Source organism: Athene cunicularia, assembly GCF_003259725.1.
Source record: "Athene cunicularia isolate RWA chromosome Z unlocalized genomic scaffold, athCun1 chrZ_part1, whole genome shotgun sequence".
Lineage (NCBI taxonomy): Eukaryota > Metazoa > Chordata > Aves > Strigiformes > Strigidae > Athene > Athene cunicularia.
Window position 1 is genome coordinate 24278084 of NW_020799142.1, and position 18529 is coordinate 24296612.

The 18529-nt window shown below is 40.1% G+C and overlaps 1 protein-coding gene across 1 annotated transcript; it reads right to left on the bottom strand.

Annotated features, from left to right (window-relative positions):
• Positions 1–379: 379 nt before the first annotated feature.
• TARS (threonyl-tRNA synthetase) lies at positions 380–18518 on the bottom strand. The gene is made up of 18 exons (XM_026865610.1): positions 18066–18518; positions 16993–17183; positions 15847–15970; positions 14647–14768; positions 14324–14441; positions 13408–13472; positions 13251–13329; positions 12532–12678; positions 11565–11663; positions 8719–8885; positions 8003–8165; positions 7777–7914; positions 6985–7062; positions 4475–4575; positions 4253–4357; positions 3515–3587; positions 2673–2787; positions 380–1338 (listed from the first exon to the last, which is right to left on the bottom strand). The coding sequence occupies exons 1-18, from the start codon at positions 18099–18101 to the stop codon at positions 1190–1192; spliced, it is 2070 nt and encodes a 689-aa protein (XP_026721411.1). The 5' UTR covers positions 18102–18518; the 3' UTR covers positions 380–1189.
• Between the last annotated feature and the right edge of the window lie 11 nt (positions 18519–18529).

Sequence of the window (18529 nt, forward strand, 5' to 3'; positions counted from 1 at the left end):
TGTCTGATCTTTGCTATGGCTGTAGCAATAACTTTTTTTAAAGGAACAGGTATCAACCACCACTGGAAGCTGTTCAGGTCAGTTAAAAAACAAAACAAAAAAAACCCAAAAACCCAAACAAAACAAAAAACCTCAGACCATGATTTTATTTTATCAGTGACAGCTATTTGCCTCTTGTCAGCCAGATATGCAAAAAAAACCCCAAACAACCAAAACCCAAAACAAACCAAACCCCAAAACAAAAACCAACAGATGAGATCCCTCAACTGTGAGATTGGAGGGGCTGCTAATTGAGAATGTGATGCCCAGACTAAAGGCATGGTGTTCCACTGAAGGGGACTGTGACTACCAAATTGAAAAATAGTATTTGTCTTAAAAAAAAAAAAAAAAATCATTATCCTTTTAGTTTGGTACATTCTTGTTTCTACAGTGACATACACAGGCTTACTGAAAGGACAGCTCAGGGGTAAGAAAAGAAAGACTCCTTGTTTCCAGGAATCTTGGTTTTCTCATGTGCTTCTCTGGCTCTGCTACATCCTACCTCTTCCAGACAGTCTTATCCCCCACCTGCAACTCCAGCGACCTCACCCATAGAGCCAGCACAGTTCAGACACTGCCTCTGGAAAAGGTACAGCTGTCTTTGGTTAGCAGCTCCGTGCTCTGTGGCAGCTGGCCCCAGGCCAGGGATGTTGGTAGTGGGAGACCTCTGCTCGCCTCCCCCTTAGGGTGACTGGGAACGGTGCAGAGTCAAGCAGACAAGACCACAAGGTATCTCCTTCTGTCCTAAAGGAGACTCTCCAAAAGCTGCTGCCTGAGTTTCTTAAGCCTGAGGTATTTTGTTTAGCTTTCATGACAAACACTTGTTATCAAAATCTATTTTATTCTTAACAAGCTAGTTAGAATGTTATGGGTATCCCTGATTAAAATTTCCATTTTCCCTTGCAGTTACAGAAATCATTTCATCTTGCTCCATCTGTCAGTGGTCAGAGGCCAGGAAATTTTACTTTAAGGTTTGTGAAAAACTGATTTTTACAAAAAGAGACGTTTCTGACTAAAGAAAAATCTCTGCTAAATTGAGCAAGAGGTCCAATGTGAAATATATTCCAAATCTGGTTCAGCAAAAAACTCTGTGATTAACTGAATTAGGAAAACTAGAATCTTTTCTTTATGCCAGGTAGAGCAGATGGTGTTAAAATTCTTCCTCTGCCTGTCTGGAGCGAGAGCATTTCAGTTCCAGCAGTCTCTCCACAGTGTCTGCAATTGTACGCTCACCATGCACCTTGTTATCTCGAGTGCGGATGTTAACTGTTCCACTTGCCTTCTCCTTTTCACCAACGACTAGAAACAACCAAGATGCAAAGGAATTAGCATTTAGCAAGCTCTTTTTTCCTCCAATTCCCTTAAAACTTAGGTGTACTAAAAAATTCTTAAGAGCTTACCAACCAACACACCAAACCCTTCTCTGCCCTCCTCCCAGCTCCCCTCACTTAGATCTGTAACAGCCAACAGCCTTATTTAATCTCCTATCATTTAATAGGTTTTAGTATATTATGAACAGCAAGTTAGCAAAGTATGAGTAAAGAGAAAAGTAAACTTAATCAGTCCAGCTTGACCTACTACTTATTAGAGAGAACCGTAAAGTCAAAATGAGAAATAAACATGGAGTACTCCACAAAGATTAGAAAGACAACTTGGAATGTAAATAAGCAATAGCTATTTGTTTTCTTTACAGAGACAGCAAGACAGTTTACTGGAAAATCCCAAAGCTATTTCACTAAACATTAAGATACAGATACCAAGAGAATATATGTGTACCTTATTACTCATACAAATTTTACACAATAAATTTGGAGGTTGCTACAGGAGACTGTATTTTTCTGGTATCCAGTCTACATCCAGTGGGATAACTCTTTGAAACAACCACCGAACATAAATTAGGTGAGATTTTTTTCTCTGACGGAAGGCTGACCATTTGTTTGTGGTCTTGAAGGTAAAATGTGGTTCTATCTTGCCTGTATCATATGCTTAAAGTTCTAAAGGACAAAAGAACTTTACTCATGATTCTATCAACTACTCTGAGGGTAGAGTTTCTCTGTCAAAGGCTCCTTCTACTTTAATGCATGCAATATAGCTTTAGGGTCAATGCTAGAGCCTCAAGGTACATGACATGACTAACATGGTACTTCAAATCACATACTGCAGGGTCAGTTTCTAATTGTCCCTGCATCATGGAAGAGTCTTCTCCTGTGCATGCATGTATAGCTCAGAAATTCACCACAGCTGAATGCAGTGAAAATACAGTATTTCTTCTGCTACACTTGAAACAAGAGCATAAATTATTGGGGAGGGGTGTGAAAAAACTACTTAATCTGACTGACAAAGAGCAAGAGATTTCATATAACTCTCTACGCTGCTGACCAGAAGACAGCAAAGACCCTTTTCTAAAGCAGCAGTAATGCCTTGGGCCACAGTGACCTCCTTTCAGTGAAGCTACACAAACCAGGAACGTCTATCATGTAGGCATAAGTGGATCTCTGGAGTGCAGACTCATGAGAACAAAAGTGAGCTAAAACCTGACCACCACTCTGCCTTGCTCACAGAAGAAAGATCAAATCCTATAACCTATACAAGAAAGTCAGCCAGGATAAGGTAACAAATGCACTATACATTACCCAGAATAAAGTTATACTGTGCAAGCTGAGCATTTCTGATCTTCTTGTTCAGTGTGCACCCAGGATCTACATCAACATCTGCCATTAATCCAGCATCGTGGAAGTGCTGCCTCACCTAGGAGAAAAAGTATTTAAACTGTCACTACAGATATTCATGACAATGAACTACCTATGACTTGTAGACTTAAGTCAGTCAAGCTTATCTGACCCCTAAAACAAAGGCACTATCACTGACTCAAGCACTGGAGATGAGCCCAATTCAAGAAATGAAAACAGGTCAGCTACCATCCAAGTACACATACACTAAATAACTGATAAGCATTGATGTTAATATCTAATGTTTTGAGCTGAATAGTGATTTGAGTTTGATATTGTGAAAGGCAGCAGGATGGTGGAGCTTTCTAATTAGATGATTTTTTTTTTTTCCAGACTCTTAGGTATAGTGGGCTTGAAAGAAATACAGCAAAAGGTCTGCTGGATGCTAGATATACATAGACCCATCTTCATCTTTCTTACTGCTTTTGCTAGATGCACATGGCCATGGGAGACTAGAACCTGAAGGGTAAGACAGCTTTTGAGCTAGAGAAAAACACTGAAGTTTTCTAAAAAGAAAAGCCTCACAAAGATCAGCATTTGTTGTTTAGATACACAGACCTCTTTCGGGTCCTCTTTAAGATACATGTACCTCAGCAGCTAATTGTCACTGTAATATAAAAATGATACACTGTAATATGCAAAGACTTATAACATTTATCTGGGACAAATGCTATCAGTCATTAACAACCAAGTATCTCAACTAAATACAATATACTGAAAAAAAAGTCCCAAACCATATACATTACCTTTTGAGCATACTCATCACATGTTGGTCCCACTGGTACCACCATTACCTGCTGTGGGGACAGCCAGAGCGGCCTTTAACAAACAAACAAAACAAGTTTACATAGCTTTCAATTTTTTTTTAGTAGGAAAAATCCTATTAAGAGCACTGAAATCTACAAGAGAGATTCATAAAGCCAGCTGCTTAGAGTGGGTTCAGATATGATGACAACCCTATACTTGTTATAATTTATTTCCCAAAAGAACTGACTGTCTAAAAAAATTGCAGTGTGGACAAAAGTACTTTTTGATCTGAAGATTCAAAGCTGTGTTTCACAACAGACAACAAATCATAATTAAGTTGTTGAGCTTATTACTAACTAATCATGGGAAAACATTTACATTTGGGTCTTGTTTATAATCAGAGGGGTCGTCCACATCAGGTATTATTATACTGCAGCAATGACTTGTTGCAAGGCAGCCCAGCTGCAAAAGCAAAGTTGAGAGATATATATGTTGGATGGACAAGCTGTATGCAGCACCTACATGGGTGGTATCATGTAGAGGCTACCATATCTAGAATTATTTAATATCTAAGGAAGGTGGTTCAGAAGGAATTGCCCTGTGGTACACCTACAGTATGTCTCTGTAGCAAGCAAGTAGAAACAAACCCTGTTGATTCTTGCATGCTTGGAGCTAATTTCTTTCAAATATAAAGCATTTGCTCAAACTGGAATAATAAATCTACTTTTCCATGTTACCATTTGCCGCCATAGTTTTCAGTTAGAATGGCAATCATTCTCTCCACAGATCCCAAGATAGCCCGGTGAATGATAACTGGTCTGGTCTTGTCATTGCCATCATGGCTGTGAAGAAAGGTGTTTTTTTTAAATGTAAGGTTTTTTCTTAATGTAAATTTATGCCTGCAAGTGACAGGGAAGTTAGATTATATAGCAACCAAAACCACCAACCTCTCTGCTTACCTGACAAAGGTGAGGTTAAATCTGACTGGCAGCTGGAAGTCCAGCTGGATAGTAGCACATTGATGGTAGCGGCCAATAGCATCTTTGATCTGAATGTCAATCTTGGAAACAAAAAGACACAAACTTTTACTATAGTTTAAGATAGAAGCAGGGCTCTCTGAAAGGCAACTCATTGCTCTAAGATAGAAGGTTTCACTCAATGCAGAGGAACCATATGTGGTTTTAGACAGCATACTTGAGCCTACATTAGGACAAATGATTTGCAGGTTCTGACACAAAAAATGTTAGAGCTAAAACAGGGAGAGCAAGTAGAGAGACATTACTTCAAGGGGATCTACATTTAGTACTTCAGACAATTTTCTGTGAGTTTCAAACTGGGTCTTTCACAGGCCTTTCCACTGCTTGAATTTAGCAGCACTTAAGTGCAAATGCAAGATCAGAACTAAACAGGTCTCTCCAAACCTGAGATTTCTTCAACCTCAAACTGACAAACTTACACTCCTTTACTATACAGTATTTGAATATATTACAAATTCAGGGCATGAACATGCAATGAGAATCCTGCTGTTAACAGTCCACTTATTAGTAGGGATCACAGTAATCAGTGACACTTGTTCTGATTATGAGTATCTACAGTCAAGCCTATTCTTTATACTGCCTCTTACACTTTAATCTCAAGTACATTTATAATAGAAGTTAGAGAGAAGTATGAAAAAACAGATCTATAGTGTCCTGACCTTATTATCGCATTGCTTATTTTACCAGTACAGCTATATGTTAGGACTGTGTGCCTTATTTTAATTTATGTATCAGAGTGTTTTATTAACTTAAGTTCTAAATGTCTTCCAGCTTTGCATTCAGAAGCTAGAGTTTATCACAGTTCCGCTACTCACTAAAGAGCTTCTATCAAACTACTTACAACCTTCTTTAATTTCAAATCACCCAGTTACCGAGTAGAAGAAAAAAAAAATCCAAGTAGTTTACCCTAGATGTAGAGCTTAACTTAAAAATGTAGCTTTAACTAGTTTCCATTAAAACCAATGCAAAATGCTACATGTTTGTTCACTTTACTTTGGCTAGAGTTTATTAGGAGCAAGTATAAGGTTAATTAAGGTTAACAAAGCTTCCTGTAGATATTTGCTTTCTTTCAAATCAACCAAGGAAATTACTAAATCTTGTTTGCATTTCACATTATGAATGATTAGCTGCTATAACACATTTCACCTACAACCCATAAAATGAAATTGATTCAATCAGCACACAAAGAGAGAAATCAGAACCAGTTTACTAAATGACTAAATATAGACATAGATGTAGTATAGGTTTATTAGGGAAAGACTTAGAAGTAATTTTGAAAGGGTCTCTGTCCTTATGCTCAAAGAAATCAGAAAATTTCTAGACAGTCCTACTTAATCTGTAAAAACTGAAGAGACAACTTTGAAAAAACCCAACAAAACCAAAACCAATGCAATGGGCTTTTAAAAATAACAAAACCCACCAGCAACTCAATGCAGCTACAAAACTGTACCAGTAAATGCAACATTTTTCAAAAATTTGTTTTACCAGTAAGTTTGTTCTTCTCATGACTTAGGATTCACTTATCACCCAAAGGATCATGTTCTAATGCAGTAATTCCTGTGGTAATACAGATCTTAGAGTGCCACCTTCTGTTCATGTCTCCCACTAAACCAATCGGCTCTGTTTAAGCCACATTTTATATAAGTAAACTGGGTTTAATGAAATGAGTGTTAAAGCTGTGTGAAAATCAGGATCACAGAGTGTTATTTCTCTCTCAATTATTTCAGTTTATCTATCTGGAAAACCATAAAATTTCAGCTGTACAGCATCTTAAAATGGTATTAGATAACTATAAAAAGAATCTCTTTTTCCTAGTCCCAGCTCTAAATCTCAGGTTGTACCAGGTCATCAGTTTAAGCATCAGTTTTGATCTACAGCACCAATGCTTTAGAAACTCATACTGACATTGAAAAATTCAGTGATAACATTACATTGGAAGGGAATGTGCAGGACAGTAAGTGAAAAATAAAAGTTATCTTTACCAAGAAGATCATTAATAAAACCCTAGAGCATCACCATACTATTTTCTCCCCCTTGATCATAATAAGATATGAAAAGCACTTTTTATGTATTAACAGCATTTAGCACTCACCTGTATTTAATTAACTTAGAGCAGAACTAGAGTTAACTAGATGGAGACTTTGGCTTGGCCAAGTAGCTATTTGAAGTCATCTGGCAAACATTCTGCACAATTAGTTACCCAACACTTATAACTTCCCCCACAAAGACATTTAGCATAATTTCTTAAACACATATAGACTTTGGGGTTTTTTCTGCTTATCTGCTACACTGCAAAGAAAGTATTTCCACGCTATCCGTACTGCCAAGACTATGGTAGTATGAGTGGAAAGCAAGAACTGATAACTTTCTTTTCTGCCTCATCTAAACAGAATTAAAAGCCTAACACAAATAGGGGTAAGCAGCATACTAACCTTAGGTCCATAGAAAGCGCCATCACCAGGGTTTAACTCCCACTTCTCACCAAAGTCATTGAGGCTGTTTTCAAGTTGCTAGAGATAAGGGACACATATACTCAGTTTCTCAAATCGTTTGCTGTCTTTCCATGTTACAGATGTTACACCCTACAGATATGTGACACTACCAATTCTCATTACTCAGTTACTGCTGCAACTCATTTATTTCTGAAAATGCAAAGTTTTGAAAAAAAAAAAAAAAAAAAAAAAAAACCAAAAAAAACAACCCACAGTCCAAATTTAAACAAAAAAAAATTAATATTCATTTTGGAAGAGGCCAAACAATCAGCATTAGCTAAGATGCAAGAGATTTTTATGCTAGATGCAGTTTGTAGGTAACACTGAGAAGGGACACTCCCTGATACTCTTAAAGTCTATTCCTGCCCTATCTTCTCCCCAGCACTGTACCTGCTGGGCCTAACCCCACCTCTTTGATCTTGAAAGCAACCTGGCTTTTGGAAGATGCCTCTAAGACTTATCACAGGGGCTGCCAGAATTGGTTCTCATCCTCTTTTTTTTCAATTATCAGAAAAACACAAGGAGAGAGAGGTAATTTGATTCTGACATGAAGACTGCTTCTATATGGAAAGCAAGCTGTTTACAGCAGCCAGACTGAATTGAAAACAGTTATTAAAGTTATACTGTTCATGTCCAGCTGTCACTGTAACCTTCCAGAAGGCAGTATGTTCTTACAGGATTTTCAGCTGCAGCCTTGCTTTCATATCGAAAGTTAACAAAACTACTGTTTACCTTTTCAGCTTGATTCCACACTTCAATATCTCCCAGGTACTTTTCAGGACGAGTAGAGAGATTCAGTTTAAAGGAAAATCCAAAGACATCGTACACAGTACGCAAGAACTGCAGACAACTCTTTATTTCCTCTTCGATCTTTGTAAGAATAGAAATAAAGTCTCAAATATGGAAAAATCAGTTAATCCGATTTTAATTCCCAATTTCACTTAAGAGTGGGCCATACCTGCTCCATAGCGCAGAATATGTGAGCATCATCCTGCTGGAACCGGCGTACTCGAGTGAGTCCTGTAAGAGCTCCTGACAGTTCATTGCGATGCAGAACACCAAAATCAGCCAACCTTAATGGCAGCTCACGCCATGATCTTGGACGATGATCAAACATAAGGCTGAAGGAAAAGTTATTATTTGAGGCTTATCCAGAATCAAAATTCCACAAAGAACAGCCCATGAAAAGCAGACGGTACCAAAGAATATATACCTAAGATGCCCATAAAGCCAATGATGTAATACAACCATCATTCACATCTAGTTTTGTCAGGAAAACAAATGCAGATATCCTTTTATAGCTGGTAGGCTTCCCCCACCTCTGCAGAGAGAAGATAAAACAGCTCCTAAAACTGAGCATTAAAACCTGAATGCCTAAATTGCCACAAAATTGACAGTGCCCCAGTATCTATTTTGGGCATCTATTTGGATACTGAGGTAAGTTTCAGGTGTAAAACACAGTCACTGTAATGATGGAAAAAAGACCTTTTTTTGGTGTCTAAAGAGAGCATGTAGACAACACAACTCATAATTACATCAGTCCTGACAGCATGTCACATCTGGATACCTGAAAATAGCTATCTTTACAATTAAGCAGCCAAAAGAAACAGGAATTTTATTTTTTTTTTTTGAATCAGCATCATCTTTGGTAGACTGTATTTGCTATGTATTTACCAGTGTCCTGGACAGTTCATAGGTTTCAGAGCGAAGATTTCTTTCTCCACTTCAAAGGAAAACATGTTGTCACTGTAATGCTGCCAGTGCCCTGAAGTCATCCACAGTTTGCTATTGAAAACATTTGGAGTGACAACCTCCTGGAATCCACGTTTTCGATACTCACTCTAAAAAAACAGACCCAGTACATAAAATAACTAATAAAGCAAACAAAAGTAATGGTATTCAGCCTTCAATCTGCAGCTATATACAAATGCTACCCTAAGAAAGTCCATGACTCAAGAAGAGGGAGAGGGAGATTCAAGTTGGACATGCCAGGATACATCCCTTCCACCAGCACCACCCTTCCCCCAACAACTCCTCTGTAGGAAGCAAGCAGAACACGTTTCCTCCCTGCAAGCAAAGCAGCAGGCTCTAATTATTCAATGACACTTGATAGTATATTGCAGCCCAAATATAGACTAATAAGACAGACTTTAAATACTACAACAGGAAGATCAGGATTTTTTTTCTATACATAATTTCATAACACATAGTTCTACAAGGCCAAATCTAATAAGTTTATTTTTAAAAAAATCAATATACATCAGTGGAACAGCTGTAGTGTGATCTTAGCTGTACTATCAGGTATCGAAGAATTCATACTGTAAAGCATCATTATCACTGCTTTAACTGTAGGTATAAAGTACTGATAAAAACATAACTTAGCAAAGATTGTGACAAGACTCAGGGAGAAAAGGAGAGTTTACAGCCTTTGGAAGAAGGGGCTAGCCACTCACAGTGATTACAAAGAGGCTGTGAGGGTATGCAGAGTGGAAATCAGAAGGCCTAAAGCCCAACTGGAAATTAATTTGGCCTCTGCAATCAAGGATAACATGAAAAGTTTCTATAAATATGTCAGTAGCAAAAGAAAGTCCAGGGAGAGTCTCCATCCCCTGCTAGATGCAGGAGGAAACATGGTAACAAGTGACGAGGAGAAGTCTGAGGTGCTTAATGCCTTCTTTGCCCCAGCCTTTAATAGCAAGGTTAGTTGTATTGATGAAATTCAGCCTCCACAGCCAGAAAACAGAGACTGGGAGAACGACCCCCCTGCAATCCAGGAGGAGACTGTCAGTGACCTACTGCATCACACAGACACACACAAGTCCATGGGACTGGATGGGACACACCCGAGGGTGCTGAAGGAGCTGGCTGGGTGCTCGCCAAGCCGCTTTCCATCATTTACCAGCAGTCCTGGCTGACTGGGGAGGTCCTGACAGATTGGAAATTGGCCAGTGTGAGCCCCATCTATAAGAAGGGTTGGAAGAGCGATCCGGGAAATTAAAGGCCTGTCAGCTTGACTTCGGTACCCGGGAAGCTGATGGAGCAGCTCATCCTAAACACCATCACGCAACACATGAGGGACAACCAGATGCTCAGGCCCAGTCAACATGGGTTTATGAAAGGCAGGTCCTGCCTGACAAACCTGATCTCCTTCTATGACAGGACAACCTGCTTAATGGATGAGGGAAAGGCTGTGGATGTAATTTACCTTGACTTTAGCAAGGCTTTTGACACCGTTTCCCACAGCATTCTCCTACCAAAAATGGCTGCTCAAGGTCTAGACAATGGCATACTTCGCTGGGTAAAAAACTGGCTGGACGACCGGGCCCAGAGAGTTGTGGTAAACAGAGTTAAACCCAGTTGGCAGCGGGTCATGAGTGGTGTCCCCCAGGGCTGGGTTTTGAGGCCACTCCTGTTTTAACATCTTTATTGATGATCTAGATGAGGGGATCGAGTTGCACTCTCAGTCAGTTTGCAGATGACCCCAAGTTGGGTGGGAGTGTTGATCTGCTGGAGGGCAGGGAGGCTCTGCAGAGAGACCTGGACAGGCTGGAGCCATGGGCTGAGGCCAACTGGAGGAGTTTCACTGAGGCCAAATGCCGGGGGCTGCCCTTGGGCCACAACAACTCCCAGCAGCGCTACAGGCTTATGGGCTGGAGAGCTGCCAGTCAGAGAGGGACCTGGGGGTGTTGATTGACAGCTGGCTGAATATGAGCCAGCAGTGTGCCCAGGTGGCCAAGGAGGCCAATGGCATCCTGGCTTGTGTCAGCACTAGTGTGGCCAGCAGGGACAGGGAAGGGATCTGACCCCTGTACTTGGCACTGGTGAGGCCGCCCCTCGATTCCTGTGTTCAGTTTTGGGCCCCTCACTACAAAAAGGACATTGAATGACTCGAGCGTGTTCAGAGAAGGGCAACGGAGCTGGTGCAGGCTCTGGAGCACAGGTCATACGGGGAGCGGCTGAGGGAACTGGGGGTGTTTAGTCTGGAGAAGAGGAGGCTGAGGGGAGACCTCATGGCCCTCTACAGCTCCCTGAAAGGAGGGTGCAGAGAGCTGGGTTTGAGCCTCTTTAGCCTAGTAGAAAGCGACAGGACAAGAGGGAATGGCCTCAAGTTGGGCCAGGGAAAGTTCAGACTAGATATTAGGAAGCATTTCTTTACAGAAGGGGTTGTTAGGGGTTGGAATGGGCTGCCCAGGGAGGTGGTGGAGTCCCCAGCCCTGGAGGTGTTCAAGAGTAGGGTCTATTCAGAACTTAAGGATATGCTGTAGGTGGGAACTGTGCTAGGCAAACGGTTGGACTGGATGATCTCCAGGGTCCTTTCCAACCTAGATGATTCTGTGTGATTCTGTGTGTGAAGACCAATTCAAAGAAACCATGTTTCTCTAGTTCCGTGGCTTACAGACTAAGAGATTAAACTAATTTTAAATGAAGGGCTGTTAATACTGTTATATGTAACATGCTGTTATGTACTTTTCTAAAATTAAACAATTTCTTCTACAAGATTTCCAAAAGACATTACTTACCCGGATAAACTCAATTAATGTGTTATAAATGTAAGCTCCTTTTGGCAAGAAAAAACAGCTACCAGGGCTGAGCTCATGAAAGAAAAACAGTTCTTGATCCTGCAGAAAAATAGTGTTTGAAAAACTTAGTATCTGTACACCATCTTTTTTACCTAACATCCACAAATTACTACTGACCAGGAATCACGAATTTTAAAAAAAATAAAAGAGGAATACCAATAATCAGATACACTTTCAGTAATAGTTAGATCTCCATCAATACCTATAGGGGAAGAAGATTGTTCAGTTTCCTGTTCCATTACTGACGCTCCAAAACTTCATATTATGTCTAACTCCTAACTGTATCCCCACAGCTCCCTTTGTACATTGACAAGTAATGTTTAGTTCTGCTCCTGCAGCTTTCTAAATATTTGCACATGAACTGAATGTGTGAAGTGTAGTTGGTTGATGTGACAAACTGTGTACGTGCTTGGGGGCGGCATATAGTGAATTCTTCTGTATATTTTCCTGATGTCCTAGCAGTAGACCTTGTAACAGTGTTCAGGACTACCAATTATCTGACGGGGGTTTCTATCTGAAAGACAAAACCAAAAACCAACCAACCAAAAAAACACAGAAACATATTATGGATTCTGAAATCACACAGAAGAACTGTGAGTGAATAGGCGGCAGCAAACTGTGTAGGAATGAGCAATGCCTGCAGACCAAATGTTCTATTCTGATTTGATCTGTGGAATAAGGATGTCACCATGTTTAAAACAGTGAAAAGTCTAAATGGAAGTTATTTGCTTTAGGACTTTTGATGCTCTTCAAGAGAAAAGTACCCAGCTTTCTGACTCAACTGAAAATGTGATCGTGTCACATCTCAGTTGTGGCAGCAAGTATACACTGTCTTTGAGATGCTTCTAGTTACGGGGTTATATCCACACAATGCTTGTGAAATACATTACTAGAAAAACTGTCTCACCCGCCCTATTTTTCTGTGATCTCTGCTTTTTGCCTCCTCCTGGAATTTCTCCCATTCCTTCAGCATTTTTCCATCTGGAAATGAAATGCCATAGATCCGCTGGAGGGATTCCATGTCAGCCTTGCCTTCCCAATAGGTAGAAGAATTCTGCATGCAAAAAGACATGAAACAATGAAGGAAAGGAGGAGCCTCCACATTTTACTACCACTGCCGCTACTGAAAGGCATGTCATTACTAATAAATCACTATACTTAATGTAGAACAACTAAGGCATATGGAGAGTTTTAATCTTAAATTCAGAGCACTGATTAGAAAAATCCATAAAGATCAGGTGAACAAAATATGTAAAAATGGTTTCAAGCTCTCTTGTCTTTTTTTTAAAGCTTATCTGTTCTTTTTGTAGCCATCCTATTCCAACTGCTTATCCACACTCAGCTGAGCAAAAACTGTAAACTCTAATAAATACAGTTCAACCAAGCCTTAGGCCACACTCATGCTCCTATCTGTGCTGAAAGTACAGGCTCCGGCCAACCTAGTTGGGCCTCACACCATCTGAACATGAATTTTAGCATCCAACTCTTCCCCAAATTTGTTACATTGAGTTTTTGGCCAGGTTACCCATTTTGTGGTACATCCTTGGGTAAGTGACCATTGCATTGCCCAAAGAAAGGAACACATATTCAGTGAAAACATTTGTCTAAGGCAGTTTCAGGACTTACCTTATGAATTTTTATGGTCTTTATCTTGCCAGTGTGTCTGACGTGAGGCCCTCTGCATAAATCTATCAAGGGACCACACCTAATAGGAAATAATTCATTTGGTATATTTCATCCTAAAATCTTATATCCAGTAATATTATGATGCATGTGTAATTACCTGTATACTGTTGTGGTTGGAGTATTGACCTTCTCATTCAGGATACGACACTTGAATTTATTATACTGAGAAGAAAAGCAACACACGTATCTCTTAACTCCTTGTTAAGCACGAGAACTGGCCAGCAGTTTAAATTATTTGCATACCTCATGCTATGCTGCATCAAAACAGTATTGTAAAAGACAAACAGAAAGATAGTCAAATAGTGAAGCAAGCTGCTCAGAGAGCAGGTCGTGCAGTCTCCATCCTGAGAGGTTTTGAAGGCCCAACTGGACAAGCCCTGAGAAACCTGGTCTGACTTCAGTCCTGACCCCATGCCCTGTCCATGAAATTGGACTGGAGCCCTACGGAGTGACCTTCCAACTTGACTGACACTATGATTCTCCTGATGTCCTAACAGTGAAAACTGAGTAATGTCTATCTCAAGAATGCCAGAAGATTAACTGCAGCTAGGTACTAAAGAGAAAGGATCAGCTTTTAGTGTCACCTGGACATTCTCAGAAGTCCTCATTCTAAAACATGTTTTATGAAGCTTTCTGAATGCATCAGCACATGCAGCTATAGTGTCACAACATTTTACTAACAGTCAATATAGGCATATAACATAAATGCACACAATATATTGTAAATTTACATCTGTGGGAAATAAATGAAGAATGTAGCTTTAAAGATTTTGCCAAGGGCACGCAGGAAAGGAATGAGAATTCTTAGTTGCAGAAAATCCAATGCACACACCTAAGAACCTAAGAATTACAACCACTCTTTTTTTTTTTTTGTTAAACATCACAAATGAGCTTATAAGAATATATCACCTTAAAAAGTTAATTTGATTGACCTTCCTCTACCACAAACAGAACACGTGGCTAGTAACAACATAAGTACACAATGCTAGAAACAACCTTCTGAAAGAGCCTACCTTAAACATTTCAAGCAATGTTTCCTTCTTAACTTCCAGTCTTTCAAAGGCTTGTTTTTCTTTCATTATCTTCTTGCATAATGTTTCCAAAGCAGAGAAGTCATTACTTGATACACCCCTAAAATAAACCCAGACAAAAAAGTGAATCATTCTTGCTTTCACTTGCAATTTCTGATCCAGTTGCAATGCACCAGCCTGTGGATGGGACACACTGCGAAAAAAAAAGCAATCGGCAATAGTGCAGATGACTTTGTTCAGGAACAAGCAGGTAAGAGAAATTTTCCTGTGACCCATCCCCCCAATCTTAAAAATACAAAACCTACCCTTCCTCCAGGAACATGTCATAATAAAATCCATTATCTATTGGTGGGCCATAGCACAAACAGCCACCATAGATTCGCTCCATAGCTTCACCCATTATGTGAGCACTTGAGTGCCAGTATACCTAATGGAAATAAAAACATGGGGATCAGTCTGAATATGCACAACGCTTTTCTGAGAATTCTATTTAAAACATTTTCTGAAATGCTTGCTTTTAAGGATACTTGACACAGATCCTGCATTAGAACAGTCTGCAGAACAATAAGTGCCCTGCCTAGTGACACTCTCATCCTAAGCACCAATATTTCCAAAAGGCAACACTGGAAAATTGCTTACAGCCTGGTAGCAAATCATTCCTATTTTCAACTAATGTTGAAATGATTCAGTTGTCATCAAGAAGTCAGGAAACTAATTCAGAAACTTTTTTTTCCTGTGAATATCAGTCAATCAGCTCTGCATAAAGACCAAAAGGTGTGTTTTCAGTATAAAGCTGTGGTCCTAATCTGAAGATTTTATGCATGGGAAATCCTGCACTGAAGTAGTTATGAAGTTCATAAAGTTAAAAATTACACTCCATCTTGTAGTACACCTCAAGTTTTGACAAATTAAAACCCAATCTATAGGACTTCAGTTTTTATATGCAGAGACCAGAAAACATAAATCTTACAGACACCATCACTTAGCCAATATGAAAACCCTGTCTGAATGCAAGACCTGTGATGAGTTTGACTGACAGCTTCTTGTACCAGATCATTTTTTCTAAAGACAATATTTACAAATTTACTTGATATCCACATTTATCGGAATGATTAGCCAAAATAAGATACACAGTTTTGGCATGTACAAAGTAAAAGAGTAGCCTACTCAGTACTTTAATGACTGTACATAGACAGTACTTTTGTATTCAGTATTCTTCTTCAAAGTCAGTGCTGAAGTGGTTGCTGAAGGTTGCAAATATAAAATTCTAATGAGAATAGACTTGACAGTCTACAGCAACTGCTAGCACACCTGGCTGCAAATACACAGCAGAATGCACATTATCTGCAGTATTGTAAGGAACTATCAGAAAATGTAAATGTAGCTGCACAGCAAACCTGTTCCAATCTCCTCATCTTTTGAACACAGTAAAGATGCAAATAACTATTCAAAGCTGACTTTAATGCAAATCCAAGAGCAAACAAATTTTGGGAGAAGAGACTCACTGCTTGAGCGTCTTCATCTTCAAACTTAAGCAGCTCCAAGGTACAATCCTCCTCCAAAGGACGGTCTAGATCCCAAACTGTCTTGTTCACTTTAGCAATAACAGTGTTGTCAGCTAAGCCCTGGCTACAGAATAAATACACAGTATATGACATTTTGAAATCAGCAAGAAGTTCCCCAAATTTGCCCTCCATGATGAATAAGAATATCAGAAGTGTTCAGAGTGAGCACAATATGGTAACTTCCAAATAAAGAGCAGTTTAGCCAGTCTTGAACGTTCATGAAAATCCTACTTGCATCCTGAAGACAAAGAAAACCACGCTGCATACTTGACATTCGTACGTTCACTAACATTATTTAACTTGGATGCAGACACCTCGAAGTATTAAGCTGACTTTAAAATCCTATTGTAATAAGAGAGCTTCTTTTTTTTTAAATTACCAAATACCACTTCTGATGCAGTAACTTTACAGTTTTGTCTCTACCAGGCAAAAAACCCTCGCCTAGATCCCAAATAACAAAAGCAAAGTCCCCAATGACAACGCAGCTAAGCATGAAAAAAATGGTATTACACCTCTAAGAATCATGAAGTTTTTGTAATTTTAACTGTCAGCATGTCCAGTGTGCATTGTTCAAAACTAGTCCACAGCAAGTTTGAGTGACCTAGAGATGTACAACACTCCTTTTGATGGGTATCTCCCTTGCAGGTGAAAATGCAGTTAAGTGAAAGATACTCAAACTGTTAACTCTCTGAAATCAACTGGAACATCACCCAGCAGTTATTTTCCCCTGGTCAATCCAAACTGGTTTCCACGTGCTAACATTCAATTTGACAGAGTAAATGTATTAGCAAATTAGTTCTTAATGCAACGACAGTACTTGCGGGGAAAAATATGCAAGTAATGGTTGTCTAAAAGATCTCAATTACATTCTTATTGAATTTCAGAAACTGTGTCTTCATAAGGAAAAAAAATTACACTCCAAAACTAAACCCCTATTGGTTACCTCCTGTTTCTTACATACAAGATGCCTTGAGAAGAGCTGAGATAAATGACTAAGAAATTACGCATTTACCCATACCCTCACAGCCACAAGCTGCAAACAAGAGCTGTCTGAAAATGACTGTGTATCACAGAATAGAATCATACCTAATTCCACAAGCGATTTGATAGGGAGTAGTCTTCCAAGATTCAGCATCAACCTGCTTGCCATCAGGTAATGTAACTTTAATAGGTTTACTGTCATTTGCAGCTCTTTCTGCAAGGAGTGCATCATGCTCAGCTTTAAGTTTATTGTACATCTCTAAACGCTCATTGATAAATGCAGGCCAGGGATTCAACTATATATAACAAATAAGGACAAGGGAAAAAAATCAATAGTATTAGAGTAATATAATAACACATTATGTCAAGAATGCAAACAGAATGGATATACTTTCTACAAACATCTATGTGGCCATAGCCATGTATGTGTTATATCTAACAAATAATTATCATTATTACAGATTAACTTTATATTATTAATTATATGGTAATATCAGCTTAACGAAAATTATTACTTTGAAATGCACAACTGTACACCTGTTTAATAAACTACACATGTTATTAAGCATCTGTTTAATCAGCTACACAAGGACAAAAATCAATTTGAAAAGACTGTTAAAGTTCAGCATAAAAATAGGTTTTTCTTATTAGGTCAAAAAACCGAGGGAAAATGTCTACTCTGAGCCACCTGGACAGAAACTGACTCCAGCCTACACGTCATGTAATGACGTCAGGACTGTCAGCTTGGACAAAACCAGGGTTATTCAGCTATGCAGTTGACTCGGGATTAGGCTAGCAGCTGGCCCTCTCTGTGCAGTCTGAGGGACCTGTGTTTACCCACCACGAAGGTGGAAAAGATAGCACCTTACACAGGCTTCCCTCATCCCAGAGATCTACTCCCAACCTCCTGGTGCGAACAGAGGCACAATGAAAATCAACTCCAAGCAGCAACTATGAAAATCTGAGCTGCTCTCCCATGACACCAATACAACTGGTGTAAAAAGCAACAAAGTCACTTCATGGCAAACTCTGGGAAATAAGAGTGGGAAAAGGAATAACTGTAATGCCAGATAAAATAGTTCAGAGGGATGGACTGCTGCAGTTAATGCCAGCAGTAACACAAGACAGCGACGAGGAGACCGCATCTTTCAAAGCCCCATGTTCCAAGTGCCGCTCACCTCCGTCCGCCCTGCATCGCCGGCTCCTTCCTTCATTTTCTTCTTTCCGCAGTCTGCCTTTTTTTCTTCCCCAGCATTTACCTGAGGAGGGCGAGCACCATTTCCTCATTTTCCAGCAGCCCCTCACACCTACGCCGCTTTAACCCCCCCTCAGCCCCACAGACCAGGGAAGAGACCCGATCTCTTCGCCGCGGGAAAGCCCAGCCCAGCTCCCCGCTCTTTTATCTTCAGGTAAATCCCACCGCCTTTCAACCCTGCTCGCCCCGGAGCTGGGGAAACCCCCAACGACCCGCCTGTAAGGGTGAGGGGGAAGAGGCCCAGCTCCCTCCTGCCGCCAGCACCCGTCCTCCAGAAAGGGCTGCTCCCCGGCCAGGCCTGAGCCGGGAAGAAGGGGACGCCCCGCCTCAGGACACCCCCCGGCCCGCAGTGAGGGGGAGCCGCGCTGCGGAGGGAGCCGGTGCTCC

Excerpts from the sequence above, each read along its gene's own strand:
- TARS (XM_026865610.1), bottom strand. The coding sequence starts at position 18,101 with ATGAAGGAAGGAGCCGGCGATGCAGGGCGGACGGAG. Across the intron at positions 15,971-16,992 it reads CAAATCGCTTGTGGAATTAG|CCAGGGCTTAGCTGACAACA; the intron begins GTATGATTCTAT and ends TTTATTCTGTAG. Across the intron at positions 8,886-11,564 it reads CATTAATTGAGTTTATCCGG|AGTGAGTATCGAAAACGTGG; the intron begins GTAAGTAATGTC and ends CTGTTTTTTTAG.